The sequence below is a fragment of the Schistocerca serialis genome, chromosome 5, assembly GCF_023864345.2.
Source record: "Schistocerca serialis cubense isolate TAMUIC-IGC-003099 chromosome 5, iqSchSeri2.2, whole genome shotgun sequence".
NCBI classification, from domain to species: domain Eukaryota; kingdom Metazoa; phylum Arthropoda; class Insecta; order Orthoptera; family Acrididae; genus Schistocerca; species Schistocerca serialis.
In genome coordinates, this window is record NC_064642.1 from 29,198,122 (window position 1) to 29,218,694 (window position 20,573).

At 45.1% G+C, this 20,573-nt stretch overlaps 1 protein-coding gene across 1 annotated transcript in view; it reads left to right on the forward strand.

The window, feature by feature from the left end:
• Positions 1-20,573, forward strand: part of LOC126481724 (uncharacterized) — a 414,263-nt gene that overhangs the window by 52,320 nt on the left and 341,370 nt on the right. Inside the window, exon 3 of the mRNA XM_050105677.1 lies at positions 2,087-2,270. Within this exon, the coding sequence (XP_049961634.1) occupies positions 2,087-2,270 (184 nt within the window). The remainder of the gene's footprint in view (positions 1-2,086; positions 2,271-20,573) is intronic.

Here is a 20,573-nt window from a genome sequence, read left to right on the forward strand (position 1 = left end):
GAATTACAATGTCATCAGCGAACCTCAAAGTTTTTATTTCTTCTCCATGGATTTTAATACCTACTCCGAATTTTTCTTTTGTTTCCTTTACTGCTTGCTCAATATACAGATTGAATAACATCGGGGATAGGCTACAACCCTGTCTCACTCCCTTCCCAACCAATGCTTCCCTTTCATGTCCCTCGACTCTTATAACTGCCATCTGGTTTCTGTACAGATTGTAAATAGCCTTTCGCTCCCTGTATTTTACCCCTGCCACCTTTAGAATTTGAAAGAGAGTATTCCAGTCAACATTGTCAAAAGCTTTCTCTAAGTCTACAAGTGCTAGAAACGTAGGTTTGCCTTTCCTTAATCTTTCTTCTAAGATAAGTCGTAAGGTCAGTATTGCCTCACGTGTTCCAGTATTTCTACGGAATCCAAACTAATCTTCCCCGAGGTCGGCTTCTACAAGTTTTTCCATTCGTCTGTAAAGAATTCGTGTTAGTATTTTGCAGCTGTGGCTTATTAAACTGATTGTTCGGTAGTTTTCACATCTGTCAGCACCTGCTTTCTTTGGGATCGGAATTGTTATATTCTTCTTGAAGTCTGAGGGTATTTCGCCTGTTTCATACATCTTGTTCACCAGATGATAGAGTTTTGTTAGGACTGGCTCTCCCAAGGCCGTCAGTAGTTCCAATGGAATGTTGTCTACTCCGGGGGCCTTGTTTCGACTCAGGTCTTTCAGTGCTGTGTCAAACTCTTCACGCAGTATCGCATCTCTCATTTCAGCTTCATCTACATCCTCTTCCATTTCCATAATATTGTCCTCAAGTACATCGCCCTTGTATAGACCCTCTATATACTCCTTCCACCTTTCTGCTTTCCCTTCTTTGCTTAGAACTGTGTTTCCATCTGAGCTCTTGATCTTCATACAAGTGTTTCTCTTATCTCCAAAGGTCTCTTTAATTTTCCTGTAGGCGGTATCTATCTTACCCCTAGTGAGATAGGCCTCTACATCCTTACATTTGTCCTCTAGCCATGCCTGCTTAACCATTTTGGACTTCCTGTCGATCTCATTTTTGAGACGTTTGTATTCCTTTTTGCCTGCTTCATTTACTGCATTTTTATATTTTCTCCTTTCATCAATTAAATTCAATATTTCTTCTGTTACCCAAGGATTTCTACTAGCCCTCGTCTTTTTACTTATTAGGTCCTCTGCTGGCTTCACTACTTCATCCCTCAAAGCTACCCGTTCTTCTTCTACTGTATTTCTTTCCCCCATTCCTGTGAGTTGTTCTCTTATACTCTCCTTGAAACTCTGTACCACCTCTGGTTCTTTCAGTTTATCCAGGTCCCATCTCCTTAAATTCCCACCTTTTTGCAGTTTCTTCAGTTTTAATCTACAGGTCATAACCAATAGATTGTGGTCAGAGTCCACATCTGCCCCTGGAAATGTCTTACAATTTAAAACCTGGTTCCTAAATCTCTGTCTTACCATTATATAATCTATCTGATACCTTTTAGTATTTTCTTGTTATAGTTCAGTAATTTACACCCTTTAGGAACGTATCATCCGTACTGTTGCACATCCATCCACACTTCTGTCCCCCGGTGAGCACCCTTACTCGGGACTGAACGTTTGACACAATAATATCGATCGCTTACAGACGACCAGCAAGACTGTCACTTAGGCTCTAGTTCGCAGCACCATCCATGTCATCGTCTGTTTTACAAACTACGTGTTCAACAGATATGCTGTATTGGATCCCAAACTTATTACTTCATTAACTTACATTTGTATTTTTCGTGTTGTCAGACTGAAGAACAGCTATGTGGTTCCAACCAGTCTCGTCCTCACCATTTCCTCTCTGTCCCATATGGAGGGAATGAAACTGTCAGTAAAAGAAAACAAGATGGAGTACTTTTGTTTTCCGCATTGGAACATCCGAGAACTGCTGTGCTCAGTCAGTCTCCACACATCTGCCGGCGCCCTCTCAACTCTGTACCTTACTTTCGGGTCCAATAAGGAAGGATCCTTCTTTGCATGTATACCTTATAAACGTTTAAATTTATGAAGTGAGGTATGACAACGCGTTTTCGTCGACAGACGGGAGCTGACGTACGAGAAGCGGGCCGACGCGGCGGATATGGCGGGCGAGGACTACGAGCTGCAGCTGTGCGCCCTGCTGGTGGTGCGGGCCGCCACCCACTGCCCGCGCGGCTTCTACCTGGCCAGCAACCACAGCCAGGCCGGCAGCTTCGACGACATAGTGCTCTTCTGGCGGCAGGAGGTAGGCCGCTGCTGGCACCGCGGAAACTGCGCGAATGCTGCTCCTGTTCACCTCCATTTGAACTGGACTCGCATTCGGGAGGACGAGGTTCAATCCCGTGTCCGGCCGTCCTGGTTTAGGTTTTCCGTGCTTTACCTCAATCACTCCAGGCAAATGCCGGGATGGTTCCTCTGAAAGGGCACGGCCGATTTCCTTCCCGATCCTTCCCTAATCCGATGAGAGCGATGACCTCGCTGTCTGGTCTCCTTCCCCAAACAACCCCCCCCCCCCCCCTCCCAAAACATTAGTTACAAGTTCACTACATGTTGATAGCTCAGGGTGCACAACAAAAACTTCAGGGTGTCTGTGATTACACAAAGGATGGACGATGTGGAATAATGTAAGTCCGTCAGTCAATCAAGTCCGCCAATGAAATCCAAGTCCATCAAACTGCTACGAAAAATCCAACATAGTCCAACCTACAAGAGAATCTTACATGCGTTGTAGGCATATACAAGGTACAGAAGAGACGTTAAATAAGTAATGTAACACATTTTTTTCTGATAGTAGGCTGGTTTCATTCAGGATTGCAATACATCGTATTATTCCCCATTTTTGGCTACAAAACCCTACTTTTCAACATAATCTCCGTTCAGTTCGACAGCCTTACGCCACCTTACTCCTAGGCGTATATGCCCGCGTGCTGCCACGCTACTAGTCGACGTCGAAGCCAACATCTTGCCTCATCAGTAACCCTCTGACAAGCCCGGGAGGAAAGGGCCTTAGATATGCTGCACTAATAAAACCTAGCCTTTAGCACTCGATACTCCCTAAACACAGGAACGGGGCTGGGTATTTAACGACCGTGTGCCTAAACCCATGTACCTTGTCCTTCCCGCGGCAGTTGATCTGCTGCTCTCTACACTGCCTTCTATGATGTGTTTCGTAATAACTATTGCCTAGCAGGGAGAGGACCCACTCACACCAATACCAACTTGATCTGGTAGAATTCACTGCATTCAAAAATGGTTCAAATGGCCATCACACACATCCATGGCCGAGGCAGGATTCGAACCTGCGACCGTAGCGGTCGCGCGGTTCCAGACTGTAGCGCCTAGAACCGCTCGGCCACCCAGGCCGGCAATTCACTGTATTCTGTTAAACACTCGCGCAGGGTAGGGTTACACTGTTCACAATTGACATTATTCCACAATGGACGTCTTTCAGTATTTGTAACCCAAGTACGTCTCCGCTGTGACGTATAAGGTTGCTGCCTAAATGATGGCATCCAATGCAAAACACGGCGCATAGAACACAAAATAATCACCGTTCAACTGATCTTATATCAGTCCACAATTGGCTCAGTTCTTTCAACAGTACTAAACAATTCAATAGCTTATAACAAAAGCGTGCGCGTGACCGAATCGCGAAGCGGATGCCCCATAAAATTTCGGGTCCGATATACGGACGAGAAAGTACCTGCGCTCGTGATATTCAGCCAGTCAAAACGATATGTGTTTCTTTCACTTAGAACCTGTAATTAGGATCATATCAGCTTACACTATTTTTGCGTAACTGTCGCGACGCAGTTGATTGTTGTTCTTCCGACACGACACACGAAACCGAAAAACATCACCTTTTGGATAAACATCGATACTGCGTCTTGAATACTGAAATTAAACGCAAAACGTGGGTGGGCAACATTTCCAATTCTTGTTGTTGTTGTTGTTGTCTTCAGTCCTGAGACTGGTTTGATGCAGCTCTCCATGCTACTCTATCCTGTGCAAGCTTCTTCATCTCCCAGTACTTACTGCAACCTACATCCTTTGAATCTGCTTAGTGTATTCATCTCTTGGTCTCCCTCTACGATTTTTACCCTCCACGCTGCCCTCCAATGCTAAATTTGTGATCCCTTGATGCCTCAGAACATGTCCTACCAACCGGTCCCTTCACCTTGTCAAGTTGTGCCACAAACTCCTCTCCTCCCCAATTCTATTCAATACCTCCTCATTAGTTATGTGATCTACCCACCTAATCTTCAGCATTCTTCTGCAGTACCACAGTTCCAAAGCTTCTATTCTCTTCTTGTCCAAACTATTTATCGTCCATGTTTCACTTCCATACAAGGCTACACTCCATACAAATACTTTGAGAAACGACTTCCTGACACTTAAATCTATACTCGATGTTAACAAATTTCTCTTCTTCAGAAACGCTTTACTTCCCATTGCCAGTCTACATTTTATATCCTCTCTACTTCGACCATCATCAGTTATTTTGCTCCCCAAATAGCAAAACTCCTTTACTACTCTAAGTGTCTCATTTCCTAATCTAATTCTCTCAGCATCATCAACTTAATTCGACTACATTCCATTATCCTCGTTTTGCTTTTGTTGATGTTCATCTTATATCCTCCTTTCAAGACACTGTTCATTCCGTTCAACTGCTCTTCCAAGTCCTTTGCTGTCTCTGACAGAATTACAATGTTATCGGCGAACCTCAACGTTTTTTTTTTTTTTTTAATTTCCAATTACTTCACCATAACTTGTAAGATACGCGCTGCAGCCACGGCATCAACACAATACTCCACCCACGCTCCACGAAAGGTGCGCCACGACTCCCCACTGTTGTTTTGCGCCGGCAGAGAGGCGACTATCGATAGTCAACGATACAATTCTATGTTTACAACCTCCCCATCGTACATGTACTGATTGCCACACAGTGCATCCTTCGTTTGGCAAACAGATGGAAGTTAGAAGGTGCGAGACCTAGACTCTAGAGTGGATGAGGACGAACAGTCCAATGAAGTTTTAAGAGTTCCTCTCGGGTGCACATATTTGCGCGAGGCACTGGGCTGTCGTGGAGAAGTTCGTTTCCATTTCTGTGGCGACAAACAGGCTGAAGTCGTTTCTTCAGTTTCCTCAGGCTTGCACAGTGCAATTCAGAATCGATCGGAGCACCAAGTGGCAGATCATCAGAGAGTATAACCCCTTCAAAGTCCCAGAAGAAATTCCGCACCTATCATCCTTTGTTGCTCTTCATGGCCTTCTGGTAGGTGGCAAGGAGCCCACTGGGCACACACCTCTGAATGCCACAGCAAGTGAGTGAGTGTGTCAGCTCTACAAACAGAGATGTCCAGTTGAGGAGCAAGGTGTTTGTGATCCATCGATTATCTCGTATGAGAGTGTCCACACTTTTCAAGATTGCTACAGTCACGGCTGTGTGCAGCCGGCCGGCATGCGGAAGATTGGACAGGTTCGCGCGGCTGTCGACAGATGCCTCGTCTAATGACTCAGCGTACTGTTGTTCACTGCCAAATCTCCGTAGACATTCTGCTGTGGCCTGTGAATACCTTCAAAGCTCTGGTTTTCCGTCAAAAGAAAGTCTATGGAAATTCTCTGCTTGGAATGCACCTCTGTTACAGACACCACTTTGAAGAAAACATATAGCCCCACCAGCTATCGGAACTTCATTAAACTACAGGATCTGAAGCGGCATTATTCCATGTTGTAACACAACAAATTATGCATTTTACCACCGAAATTGGCCAAGGAAAAGAATATGTTGCGTTATTTACCGAACGTCCCTCGTAGACTGAATAAAACACTGGCTTGCTATCACTGTGTGAGCAACTTTATCCTGCTAGGAAGACCATGGGGTCACAAAGTGTGGCGTTTTGCACTGAAGGAGGACGTCTCATTCTTGTGTCCTCGCTGTCTGCTACAAGCATGTGGCGCCGCCAATTGTGGCCGGGAGAAAATAGTCTCCCTCTCCAAGCCGCTGTCTGCAGAGTCCTTACCTCTGCCCCCTCCTCGCTCGCCCATTCCTCCTCCCCACTACCCCCTCCCGATCCCCTGTTTCCCGTTTGAGATAGCATGTTGGGTCGAAAGCATTCCTATACGTGTCAACTCCAGCGTGGGAGGGAGGGACAGCACTTCTGACAGATCTCGATGTCCTGGACTTTCGTCAGGGTGGGAAGAAGAGATCAGGATGGGTCTATGTGATCGGCTCACGTGAGATTGTCATTTGTGCCGTAGTCCATCAGGCGTACCAGGGTCTGCAGAGTGCCATCTGGAAACACTGGGACTAGCTGTGTCAAGAGAAGGAGCAAGGCACCACTTCAAAGCCCTGCAGAGTGGTAGCAGCGACTATGGTCGACCTACTAAGGCTGCTGCTGTTTCAGAGGTGGGAGGGGGGGGGGGGGGAGGGGAGGACGTGCAGAACGCAGCTCCTGGCTGCGCGGTCTGAGCTGCAGGTGCAGGGATGGTAGCCATGGAAGAAGGTTGTCGCCTCAGATGTTTTCTTGACACCACCAGTGGAGTCCATCGGTGTCCACGTAGTAAAGTTAGTAGCCCTTTACACCTATGATGGTAGTGGGGGCCCATCTTGGATATCATCCACACACATACCCACTCTGCCTTGTCGAAGCTACATTGTTATGAAAGATGTTGGTACTGTTGTCACAGCTGGAGGAGGTGGATGATAGTTAAAAGTTTTCTGCTATGTAGAATTTCCAGTGGGCTCTAGTCTGTGATGGGGCGTGGACCTATAGTACTTAAAAACACCATTAGAGTCTTCACTAGAAGAAGACCGAATCAATGCCTTCATCCTGGCCTTAATAGTGCAAACCATCTACTCACCTCTCCATTTCATTGATGATGAAAAGGAGCAGTGAAGATGCTATATGCCATGTTGAGCGCAGAACTCCATAAAGGGTCAGCTGGAGACCAATACCAGTAATTGTGGTCTGTGGCAGGCCTTCGATTACGAACGCCTGTGTGGGCACTTTTATAGTCAGAACTTTTCTGCTCCTTACGTTTCGTCCAGGACTGTGCTGGACTTCCTCAGAGGCGCTGCTCCGCGGAGCAGCGCCTCTGTGGAAGTCCAGCGCAGTCCTGGACGAAACGTAAGGAGCAGAAAAGTTCTTGGACCACGACCTCACATCCCGGAAAGTATATCAACAGCCATGTCACCCGGTCGTGAAAACCTTCATTCTACTTTTATAGTCAGTTTTGCCATTGTGGAATACAGTCTGGTGACAGGAAGACTGAGAAAGAGTCTGTACAGTTAACCTCATTGAGTTGAGAAAAGGACCCACAAAGTCCACGTGAACTGTCCCAAGAAGCAGCAGGCTGGGGCCACGGTCAAAAAACTTTGGGAGGTGATGCCTTCGGGACACATGTCATGGCCAGCGCCTCAACGTCGGTGTTGATGGCTGGCCAGTAATCAAGGCAGTGGACCAATTTCTTCGTCTGCACAACACCCTAGAGACCAGTGTGATGTTGAGCAAGGACTGAAGTACACAGTGAGGGTGGTATGAACACCTGGAGGGTGGGGGGACAATTCTTCTGTAGTGGGTATGAAGACCCCGTCCTGAGCTCACAGCCAATGTTTCACAGAAATGTAGCACTGTTATGTTCGGTCCAATCTCGTAAAGAAGTGATCCGATCAGCCTGTTTTCGTCCACTTAAAAATAATGTATCATGAGGTCCTTGTGCGATCCTGCCGTAGTTTTCGGTGCCTTGACTGAAACATCGTCTAAAGTGAAAAGGGCCTTTGACTCGATGTGGAAGCACACGGCCTCCTGTTGGTCAAATTCTGCATTGGGGCTCTCCAGGACAAAGGAAAAGTCATCTACATTCACATGCTGTCACACTGGTTTGTGAGCGGTGAAATACTTGTATGCAGATAAAAAGAGAGCCCACAGCTGTTAGCGTTGTGCTCTTATGTCAGGCAACGATGAGTGAGAGGAGAGTGAAGTGATCTGTGACTAGCTGGAATTTTACAGCTTAGAGCTATGTGTAAAATTTGTAAACTGCATAGATGATTGGAAGGGCATCTCTCTCGATCTGCGCACAGTTTTGTTGAGCTTTATTTGAAAATGAAAAGTCATCAGGTGTTCTGACTCATCCACTTTCCGATTTGAAAGGACGCGCCAATTCCATGGTGGGAAGCATCTATTGCAAGAATCAAAGATTTTTCAGGGGTGTATACCACCAAACACGGTCCATTTCGATGGGCACTTTACGAGTGCGGAGCACATTGTTTCAGAGGGCACTAAGGAACGGTTCAATCTGCACTATATTCGCCTTAAACTTCCTACAGTAGTTAATCTTACCCATCAAAGATCGTAGTTATTTTAAATTCGAAGGTGGAGACATGTCTCCGCTTGGTATTTGGCTGGAAATATCCCACTTTCCTTATAATTAAGCTCACGAGTCAGTTGTTGAAAAACATGAGAGTTCCTGAGATTGCATTTCAGACTGGCTTTCTGAAGGGCGGAAAAAGTGAGCTCCTCGAGATGCTCATGGGTGTTACATGCGACGATTACATAGAGATAACTACAGCATGACACATTATCTCATATCAGTTGTTCGAAGTACCTTTGGAAAATGCCAGTGACGCCAGAAATGCCAAAAGGAGGTCTTTAGTATTGGTAGAGGCCAAATAGGCTGTTCAAAATAAGTAGTCGTCTGGAGTCTGGATGGAAGGTAGTCGCAAGATTTTAGAGTACCATTCACCGCCTTTTTATTTTGCAAAAACGGATGAGGAATCAAACAGTTGTCAATCACCAGCTGCGAATCAACTGTTTCTTCACAGTGGATGGAGCCGTTCACTTTGTTTACCAGTACTAAAGGGGACGCTCACGAACTAGGCGAGACAGGTGTGATCACTTGTTTCTGTCGGGGGTGGTAGAGTAGTTTTTTAACATCCTCACAGAGAATATGAGGTGAAGGACACGACAGTGCAAAAGAGGAGACAGCACTGGGCTGGAGATGTAACTTTGCACAGCCTATCCCTGTAGAAAACAATTCTGAAAAAGATGTACAGTGGTTGTCGATGACTTGGAAGATAACTGCAGTTGAAACAAGATATAATGTCTTGCTGTTGTTGTGGTCTTCAGTTCTGAGACTGGTTTTATGCAGCTCTCCATGCTACCCTATCCTTTGCAAGTTTCTTCATCTCCCAGTACCTACTGCAACCTACATCCTTCTGAATCTGCTTAGTGTATTCATCTCTTGGTCTCCCTCTACGATTTTTACCCTCCACGCTGCCCTCCAATACTAAATTGGTGATCCCTTGATGCCTCAGAACATGTCCTACCAACCTATCCTTTCTTCTAGTCAAGTTGTGCCACAAACTCCTCTTCTCCCCAATTCTATTCAATACCTCCTCATTAGTTATGTGATCTACCCATCTAATCTTCAGCATTCTTCCGTAGCACCACATTTCGAAAGCTTCTATTCTCTTCTTGTCTAAACTATTTATCGTCCATATTTCACTTCCATACATGGCTACACTCCATACAAATACTTTCAGAAACGACTTCCTGACACTTAAATCTATACTCGATGTTAACAAATTTTTCTTCTTCAGAAACGCTTTACTTCCCATTGCCAGTCTACATTTTATATCCTCTCTACTTCGACCATCATCAGTTATTTTGCTCCCCAAATAGCAAAACTCCTTTACTACTTCAAGTGTCTCATTTCCTAATCTAATACCCTCAGCATCACCCGACTTAACTCGACTACATTCCATTATCCTCGTTTTGCTTTTGTTGATGTTCATCTTATATCCTCCCTTCAAGACACCATCCATTCCGTTCAACTGCTCTTGCAAGTCCTTTGCTGTCTCTGACAGAATTACAATGTGATCGGCGAACCTCAAAGTTTTTATTTCTTCTCCATGGATTTTAATACCTACTCTGAATTTTTCTTTTGTTTCATTTACTGCTTGCTCAATATACAGATTGAATAACATTGGGGAAAGCCTACAAACCTGTCTCACTCCCTTCCCAACCACTGCTTCCCTTTCATGCCCCTCAGCTCTTATAATTGCCACCTGGTTTCTGTACAAATTGTACAAGCTGATTAAATACATTGAAATTCATCGAAAATATTATGTATTGCAAGGTAATTAATAACAATAAAAGTGGTGCATTATGGCACACATTTGTATGTTACCCCATTTGAAAAGTCCCTTAAATCTGAAGGTTGCGTCCATTGTTTTGCATTGTCTGAATGACACTGTCAGCAACACAAGCTGCACCACCACGACGGATTTCCTTGCATATCACCTATGACAAAGCGTGTTATTGCAAAAGATGTGACTGAGAGAAATTTGCTAGAAGTATACAGTCTAACCATTATCGTTTTGGTACGATTACTGAATGGTGTTTTCAAAAGAGGAAGAGTAGATTTTTGTTTAAACCGAGCTTTTCATAATACTTTATTACATTAAGTTTTTCGTTTATTTGGTTGTTTTTATTCCACCTAACCCCTGTGTGTACTAGAAATTATCGTCGAACATGTCCTTGCATATCCAAAACTAGTAAGAGTTAGTAGGCTTCTATATCTACTTCAATCTGAATAGAATTATTCTGCGTATTACGCCACGTCATTTCGCAACAATAAAACAGGTATACAGCCAGCGCTTCGACTGTTTCTGCAGATGTTATCTTCTTTGTATATAAAAATCTTATTTCAGTTGTCAGGTGACAACCGCTGTCGCATTTGGTATGCCATTGGGCAGTGTGAAATCATGAGGTCTGTGTACATGGTAGGCTATTGCCTGCGCTACTCTAGCAGATGACGGAGAGACAACACCAAATCAGCAGACTGTACGCAGTGCCAGTGTTTTCAGAAGGCAAAGTATCGATGGTGCATGGCAGTTCTTGTGGCTTCTTATTTATGCTGTTGGGACTGGGTCTCATGGAGATCTACGCGTGTTTGAGGCAGCGATTGTGTTGTGCAACAGTTCTGTCCAGCATGGCGAATGGCCCTTGTGACTGGCTCAGCAAAACGATGTCATGAGGATGATATCACAAAACACCTCGGTCACTAGGCGCTCTGCCACACATACAGAAAGCAAGAACATGCATTCAGTAAGCTGACGTTCCAGAAGACGCCACCCAGTCCCTTTGAAAGACGTTAATAGACATTACAGCCCATACAGGGCTTCTGAAGATCCTGACATGACAAGAAAGCTACGGAAAATGATCTCATGTTTTCCCAACGATTGCACCCAGCATCACCAGCTGTCATGACAGAAACACTGGTTGGCCCAGCTCGTACATATACCACCCAATTTAGTCTCAGCTTGTAGTCAGCATCAGCCGCTACTCACGAGGAGAGGTACACAGCTGTTCGCCATCCAAGATGACCCAGCATGCTGCCACCGCCAGACTGTGCTGTCAGTAGCAGCAGGTCGCTGCCTGTGGTGAGCTGGGACTCTGTCAGATTGGCGCTTATCCCTCAGCAGGTCGGCTGCTGAATGGCTGGCACGTACTGCCGGTCGTCTTCTGCCCAGCCATCATTGCGTGACCAGGGTGAATGCTGTTGCTGTTCTTTGTACCAAGCAGGCACACGCTGTCCACCATCACCCAGTGCAGGCGCACACCACCGTCATCATCCATGCTGGGGGTCGCGGTTTGGTCTCACTTCTTCCCTTGTACACACAATGCTGAGCAACGTGGGCAGGCTAGATGCCTAATGCCACATGTTGTCCGTTTCTCACGCACCACCTGGCGCTGTTCCTGAAGTGGATTTGCTGCCGCCGTGCTGGTATCACCACTTTGTCAGCTGCCACCATCGCGTGAGGGATCATGCAGTGCTGTTGACAACAGCACACGTCACCAGCCATGGCCACGTATGTTAGGGGGAGGGGGGGCGGGAACTGGCCACTCTCCCACTCCACATTTGCTCCTTTAATTGTCATCAAAAAGAGGACTTAATCAACCAGCGTTGTAGCCATAACTGTCCACTGGCTGACACCTGTCACCACACCACTACAGCCCCACTCAGGATCGTGAATTATGTCGTCTCAGTAAACCTCACCAACTAACGTATCGGTCCATCACCACTGTCACTCCAATACCTATGTAGACATGAACAAATGAATAATGTGAAAGACTTCGATTCAAACTATGTTTTTCATATCTGAGGCAATGAGAGGCTGCATTGTCGTCAATATTTGGCAATGTGATTGGGAAAGCTCTCGTTTACAGAAGCATTTGTCATCTCAGATGTGACTATGAAAATATGTATATGAAGATAAATAAGGCTCATGGCCCTGATAAAAAAATGAAGCACCGAGAAGACATGGTCAGATGTAGCTGTAGCTGTGTACATCTATACACGAGCAGCAGGTGTTTCGATACTTAGAGTAGATAGAACAGCCATAGGAGAGCTTAGGGTTTTTCTTGTTTAGTTTTGTTACTAGGCCTTGTACGGTACGTAAAGGGCGCGAGTAGTGTCAGATGTTGACTGATCACTCTGAAGGCCATGGAGATAAATGGTTCAAATGGCTCTGAGCACTATGGGACTTAACTTCTAAGGTCATCAGTCCCCTAGAACTTAGAACTACACTTAAACCTAACTAACCTAAGGACATCACACACATCCATGCCCGAGGCAGGATTCGAACCTGCGACCGTAGCGGTCACGCGGTTCCAGACTGTAGCGCCTTTAACCGCTTGGCCACACCGGCCGGCTGCCATGGAGATACTGAACGCTCCTATGAGAAAGCGTTATCAGCACCTCTTATAGTTATAAAGAGGCCACATTGTCGGTCTCTAGCTGGTCGAGTCGTGCAGTAATCCAGATTAGCGGGACATTCGGATCTGACAACAGCCTAATGCTGGACTCTATGGGAACATGAGACTAGGCATTCTTGCCCTCTAAAATTTTGCTCTACCTGATTTGACCACCACAAGGGAGGATATCCACAACTGTGCAACACCGCACGGTGTAACCCCCTTCACATCTGCAGCTGCCATCCAAAAACGAGGAATGGACTGCCTGCAATGGTCCTTCACCATTGATTGGAGACTAGGAGCAGCCAGACTTCTGAAGCACCTGTAGGGAAGCAGCTTACTCACGCCGTAATAAATGCACATCAGTCTTTCCATATAGCTCTGACGTCATAAATGTTGCGCAATACTTTAAAAATCAAGTAATAACCTAAAATGTTTCTAGCATGTCAGGAGTAATACTAAATTAATATGTGTTGAATATCAGTTCAATAACTTTAACCATTTTCAAAATTTGGACGTTTTTCTGTAAAAATCATTGGCGCAACAGAAAAGAGCTAGAGATTTAAAAATTTATACTTAGATTCCTTTTCAATAATAATTTAATAGAAACAGTACTTTGGATCTCACAAGTTAAGATTTTAGTTGAAATTCATAATTTTCTGGTTTTTGTCTTAAAACTTAAGGAAGCAAAATAGATTAGTAGACTAATAAATAAGGCTAGGTTATTTATATTTAAGTAGAATGGAGATCCGCTATAATCATAAAGATGTGAGAAGTTTCATTTAAATAACTTTAAAACTATAGCGATAGCGTATCTCAAAAGGGCAAGTTCAGAGCTCGTCTACTGTGTGCAGTGTAATTAAATTAATTCTCTCGCCCAAAACATTTAACTTAGCCACATCAAACTTTTATTATGATTACTTACCTGTGTTTTGAATGCACATTTAAATTGAGAGCTTCATCGGCCCTCAGCAAAAGAAGCTACGATTTATTCAGTAACTTAAAGTGGTGCATTACTAGCCTAGCGGCTAGTCGGGAGAGCAGATTTGATCAGGCGTTCCCTTAGCCGTCCGCACCGCGGCTTTATATATAAGAACGCTGCGCGAGGAAGGAAGGCCCCAGTTCTCTCCAGACGCTGAATAGCATGCCATCTGTGTCGGGAGTCGCGTCGCGTCGGTATCATTGCTATAAACAGCCTCGGATGCCGTATTAAGTTACACGGGATGCGCGTAACCATGAAATCATTTTCGAGTGAAGTGTTAATTCTGGTATGACTTTAATTATCGATTTTCAGTTTGCGTATGTCGTATTTTCATGTGCCGCCGCGGGACAGACATTCTACCATTATTTAGCGTGGCGTTTGATGAAACATTATCATCAAATTATGGCGCGATTCATTTAAATATTTAATTTGGACATTTATAGTTGCATCAGCGCATTAGACTCTGAACTGCTCTGTTAGTTAGATTGTGTGGATTCTTTTGTTTTCATCTGTGACTTTCAGAATACAGAACGTTTTTTCACGACCGTTTTTGAATATAAATCCCAGACAATCTCCTAATTCATCAGAGCTATAAGCTGTAACTATAAGTGTATTCTCAGATGAAGTGGGCACTAGGAATTCTAATTACCGGCTTCACGTTTTGCTAATCACTTTCTGGTTGCCAATATTGTAGTTAGAGAGCCAGTGTTGAGAACGGCGAAAGACAGCATAAATAATAGGAACATTTAACAACAATATTTCCACCTGCCGCCGCACATATGGTTAATCGGCCGGGAAATGAAGTGTTTCAACATTCAAACATTTATACAACAGTAAATTTTCTAACCGCCGCCCCACACACCGTCGTACGGAAACGGCTGCTTCTCGAGCGATACCTTGACTGGGAAGCATGAACTGCTGCTAAACAGTGCTGAATTTTCTCCAGCGACGGATCCTAGTGCTGCAATGTCGCTGATGACTATTGTCGGCGAACAGGTCTGTGACGTGAGAGACGTCCCATTCTTCCATTGTTTTGGGGAGAAACAGTGATGTTACTCCTGGCATCACAGTGTGAGGAGCCGTCGAATACGTCAGGTCGCAGCTGGTGCTGACTGAGGGAACTCTGATAGCACACTGGAATGTCACAAACATCTTCCATCCGCATGTGTCACCTCTTGCGTGACGGTAACTTCTATTTTTCAACAGGACAGTGCTCGTCCGCACATGGGACGTACCTCTGTGAACTGCCTGCCTGATACTGAGATACTTCTGTGACCTGTGAAATCCACAGATTTGTCCCTGACACAACAAGTGTTGGATCATCTCGAACATCAGTTCCATCCCAGTGCGAGTATTCAGAAAACCAAGGATTAGCTACAGGAGTGGTGGACGCACGTTCCATAATAAAAAGACTGCAAAGGCTTTATTACACCATCCCCAAGCGAGATATTGCGTGTTTTCCTGCCAGAGGGGGTGTAACAGCATTGTGATAACTAGGTTCATTCTGCCAAGTTCCTCGATAAACGCCGGCTGCTGTGGCCGAGCGGTTCTAGGCGCTTCAGTCCGGAACCGCGCTGCTGCTACGGTCGCAGGTTCGAATCCTGCATCGGGCATGAATGTGTGTGATATGCTTAGGTTAGATTTAAGTAGTTCTAAGTCTAGAGGACTGATGACCTCAGATCATAAGTCCCATAGGGCTTAGAGCCATTTGAACCTTGATAAACTGGCTCGATTTGGAAACCATTGCAGTAACATCGCGGACTCTCAATACGTGACGTTTCATTTCGTTTGCTCTTCTCCTGATGGGTACTTCACTTTTTTTGTTTGGCTGTCTATACAGGGAACAGCATGTAATTTTTGTCGTTCTTATTTATAATTGTCTTAATTTTTGTCATCGATTCATAGCGATCAGTTATTTCAGCGAAATAGACCATTTTCTCGCTGTTTCTAAGCGAGTATATTATTTCGACATAATTTTCAATAACAAACAGAATATTACTCATTGCAGGCTCATTTTTCATATATAATTAGATTACCCATCTCAGTACAAATAGCCGGTCGGGATGGCCGAGCGGTTCTAGGCGCTACAGTCTGGAACCGCGCGACCGCTACGATCACAGATTCGAATCCTGCCTTGGGCATGGATGTGTGTAATGTCCTTAGGTTAGTTAGGTTTACGTAGTTCTAAGTTCTACGGGACTGATGACCTCAGAAGTTAAGTCCCATAGTTCTCAGAGCCATTTGATATTTTTCAGTATAAATCAAGCCAACCAAGTTACGTGATCCAACCTCCACAGCGCAGGATTAACAAACATGTAAAACCAATGTTCGATTTCTGAAGACTCAGTCTCTTTTAAGAATCACTGAGTGTGAAACCATTACCTATTTTGGGAGACTGTAATGTCCTTCCATCTACAAAGGGCATTAAAAATTAAAAAGAAACGTTATTTACCTATTATAAATATCAGTCTGCATGTAACGAGTTTGTTATAACGTGTATATTTCAACCATGATACCTTACTCTCTGATAAAAATCTGTTTTTCCTACGTTATGTACATGACAATTTGACAAACGAGAATTTTTAGTTGTTTATCATTGCTAGCCCCTTCACTGCGACAGAAGGTGTAACAAGGGCTATCCACCATGGTGATTTGTAGGCTGGACATTGTGTGCAGCACATAGTGACTACAAGAACAGCTGTAGGGTGTATAATCTCCTCCCGAACAGGCCACGAAGGCCCAAAGGCACCGACCGACCGCCGTGTCATCCTCAGTCCAAAGGCGTCACTGGATGCGGATATGGAGGGGCATGTGGTCAGCACACCGCTCTCCTGGCCGCACATCAGTTTCCGAGACCGGAGCCGCTACTTTTCAATCAAGTAGCTCCTCAGTTCGCTTGCTAACAGCGCTCAGCAAACCAGATGGTCACCCATCCAAGTGCTAGCCCAGCCCGGGAGCGCTAAACTTCGGTGATCTGACGGTAACCGGTGTTACCACCGCGGCAAGGCCGTTCGCACAGGGTGTATAATAATTCTGCGTTATTTATCGTTGTTCAAAGCAGACATCCGGCAGAAAAATACGTAAAGACTTAGTACAGATTAACTGAACGAGATGAAGTAGTGAAGGCAGCAGAGGACCTAGTAAGTAAAAAGATGAAGCCTAGTAGAAATCCTTGGGTAACAGAAGAAATACTGAATTTTATTGATGAAAGGAGAAAATATAAAAATGCAGAAAATGAAGCAGGCAAAAAGGAATACAAACGTCTCAAAAACGAGATCGACAGGAAGTGCAAAATGGCTAAGCAGGGATGGCTAGAGGACAAATGTAAGGATGTAGAGGATTATCTCACTAGGGGTAAGATAGATACTACCTACACGAAAATTAAAGAGACCTTTGGAGAAAAGAGAACCACTTGTATGAATATCAAGAGCTCGTATGGAAACCCAGTTCTAAGCAAAGAAGGGAAAGCATAAAGGTGGAAAGAGTATATAGAGGGTTTATACAAGGGCGATGTACTTGAGGACAATATTATGGAAATGGAAGAGGATGTAGATGAAGATGAAATGGGAGATACGATACTGCGTGAAGAGTTTGACAGAGCACTGAAAGACCTGAGTCGAAACAAGGCCCCAGGAGTAGACAACATTCCATTACAACTACTGACGGCCTTGGGAGAGCCAGTCCTGACAAACATCTACCATCTGGTGAGCAAGATGTATGAGCCAGGCGAAATACCCTCAGACTTCAAGAAGAATATAACAATTCCGATCCCAAAGAAAGCAGGTGATGACAGATGTGAAAATTACCGAACAATCAGTTTAATAAGTCACGGATGCAAAATACTAACGCGAATTCTCTTCAGACGAATGGAAAAACTGGTAGAAGCTGACCTCGGGGACGATCAGTTTGGATTCCGTAGAAATATGGGAACACGTGAGGCAATACTGACCCTACGACCTATCTTAGAAGCTAGATTAAGGAAAGGCAAACCTACGTTTCTAGCATTTGTAGACTTAGAGAAAGCTTTTGACAATGTTGACTGGAATACTCTCTTTCAAATTCTAAAGGTGGCAGGGGTAAAATACAGGGAAGGAAAGGCTATTTACAATTTGTACAGAAACCAGATGCCAGTTATAAGAGTCGAGGGACATGAAAGGGAAGCAGTGGTTGGGAAGGGAGTGAGACAGGGTTGTAGCCTATCCCCGATGTTATTCAATCTGTATATTGAGCAAGCAGTAAAGGAAACAAAAGAAAACTTCGGAGTAGGTATTAAAATCCATGGAGAAGAAATAAAAACTTTGAGGTTCGCTGATGACATTGTAATTCTGTCGGAGACAGCAAAGGACTTGGAAGAGCAGTTGAACGGAATGGACAGTGTCATGAAAGGAGGGTATAAGATGAACATCAACAAAAGCAAAACCAGGATAATGGAATGTAGTCGAATTAAGTCGGGTGATGCTGAGGGAACTAGATTTGGAAATGAGACACTTAAAGTAGTAAAGGAGTTTTGCTATTTGGGGAGCAAAATAACTGATGATGGTCGAAGTAGAGAGGATATAAAATGTAGACTGGCAATGGCAAGGAAAGCGTTTCTGAAGAAGAGAAATTTGTTAACATCGAGTATTGATTTAAGTGTCAGGAAGTCGTTTCTGAAAGTATTTGTATGGAGTGTAGCCTTGTATGGAAGTGAAACATAGACTGTAAATAGTTTGGACAAGAAGAGAATAGAAGCTTCCGAAATGTGGTGCTACAGAAGAATGCTGAAGATCAGATGGGTAGGTCACATAACTAATGAGGAGGTATTGAATAGAATTGGGGAGAAGAGGAGTTTGTGGCACAATTTGTCAAGAAAGAGGGACCGGTTGGTAGGACATGTTCTGAGGCATCAAGGGATCAACAGTTTAGCATTGGAGGGCAGCGTGGAGGGTAAAAATTGTAAAGGGAGACCAAGAGATGATTACACTACAGATTCAGAAGGATGTATATAGTAGTAGGTACTGGGAGATGAAGAAGCTTGCACAGGATAGAGTAGCATGGAGAGCTGCATCAAACCAGTCTCAGGACTGAAGACCACAACAACACCAACAACTGAACATTTTAGAGACTTTGACACGCTAAGCCATAGTATTCGCAAGTGGCATCAGTCGATAAAGGAGGCCGATTACCAGCGGAGCTCGCGCAGCAGCAGCCGGCACTTGGGAGAGATCAACGACAGAGCAGGCTGGCAATGCTGTCAAGGAGAACAACGTCCAGTCCAGTTTGCACGTCAACCGTCAATGCTCCAGGAGTTGTCGCGAGAATCAACTCACGTGCGTGGCGTATCGGGCGATGCGGACAATTACGACAGGGCAATGCTCGCATAGAGGTGGAACAAGGGAATCCGTCACGTGTGTCGACATTGGCCACGTGTTTGTCCAACGTGAGAAGCATAGATCAACGACCAAGGAGTCAGTCGCCGCCCTAGAAACTTCGCGACATTGGAGAAAACTACGCATAAACACCTCCGGTAAACGGGCATGAGGCAGTGCTTTGAGAGGAGAAAGAAGAGACGAAGAAACGTCGCCTGGATGGACAAACCGATGGTTAGTCAGCGGAAGACACACTTCATTGCAACGACTTAGCTGCAACGCTGCTCGACAGAAGAATACATCGGTACCGCGCCACTAGGTCAGTGCAGAAGATGGCACCCCAGATGTTACCGGAAAGAAGTTGGTGTGGTACTTACCCAGTTGGCTGGTGAGAACGAGGGGGCTGCGGCGTCACCAAATGGGTCACCTGTGAACCTAGAGGCTGATGAACTCCACCAGAAGACGCCGAAGCTTAGGTTCGCTAGTTCGATTCTGGGACGCCACGCCACGCCATAGCCGCTTGTTAATAATGCAACGAGCGACGTCATAAGGAGAAGGTTGCGCCGCCGCAGTGGGTCACGGGTACAGTGCTGAGTGGAAGAATATGCTGCCTGGCGCTCCCTCTGTAAGTAGGCTGTTTAGGTTTTTATGTTGGTAACGCCACATAGCAGTCTGTATGAAGATTACTGATTGTGCTGTGGGCAGTCTGTGGCTGGTTGGCATTGTTGGAATATTCACTGTTGTAGTGTTGGGCAGTTGGATGGAAACAGCGCGTAGCATTGCGCAGTTGGAGGTGAGCCGCCAGCAGTGGTGGATGTGGGGAGGGAGATGGCCAACGAATACCATTACCTCTACAAGGACTGCAGTGGGTCTGCACCTTTGATGGCCCACCAATACCATTCTCTCTACAAGGACTGCAGTTCGTCTGCACGTCTAGTGGCCCACCAATACCATAATCTCTACCAGGACTACAGTGGGTCTGCTCTGTTCAAAAATGGTTCAAATGGCTCTGAGCACTATGGGACTCAACATCTTAGGTCATAAGTCCCCTAGAGCTTACAACTACTTAAACCTAACTAAGGACATCACACACACCCATGCCCAAGGCAGGATTCGAACCTGCGACCGTAGCAGTTCCGCGGTTCCGGACTGCAGCGCCAGAACCGCACGGCCACCGCGGCCGGCGTCTGCTCTGTGATGACCTACCTACCAATATTCTTCAAAACTTCGACTGATTGTGCTGTCGGTTTGCTCTGTTGTGGCCCAGTCACCACTGTCTTTCCGTTGGAAGGACAACACTACTTCTTCAGGACTGCATGGAAATCGACTACTTCCGTGTGCATTTTCTTTTACTGATCAGACTTTGTGCAATGTAATTACTACTGTGATGAATGATCAGGACTGTCTTTATGGACAGTCGACAATTTTTGCTTTTAACAAATGGTTCAAATGGCTCT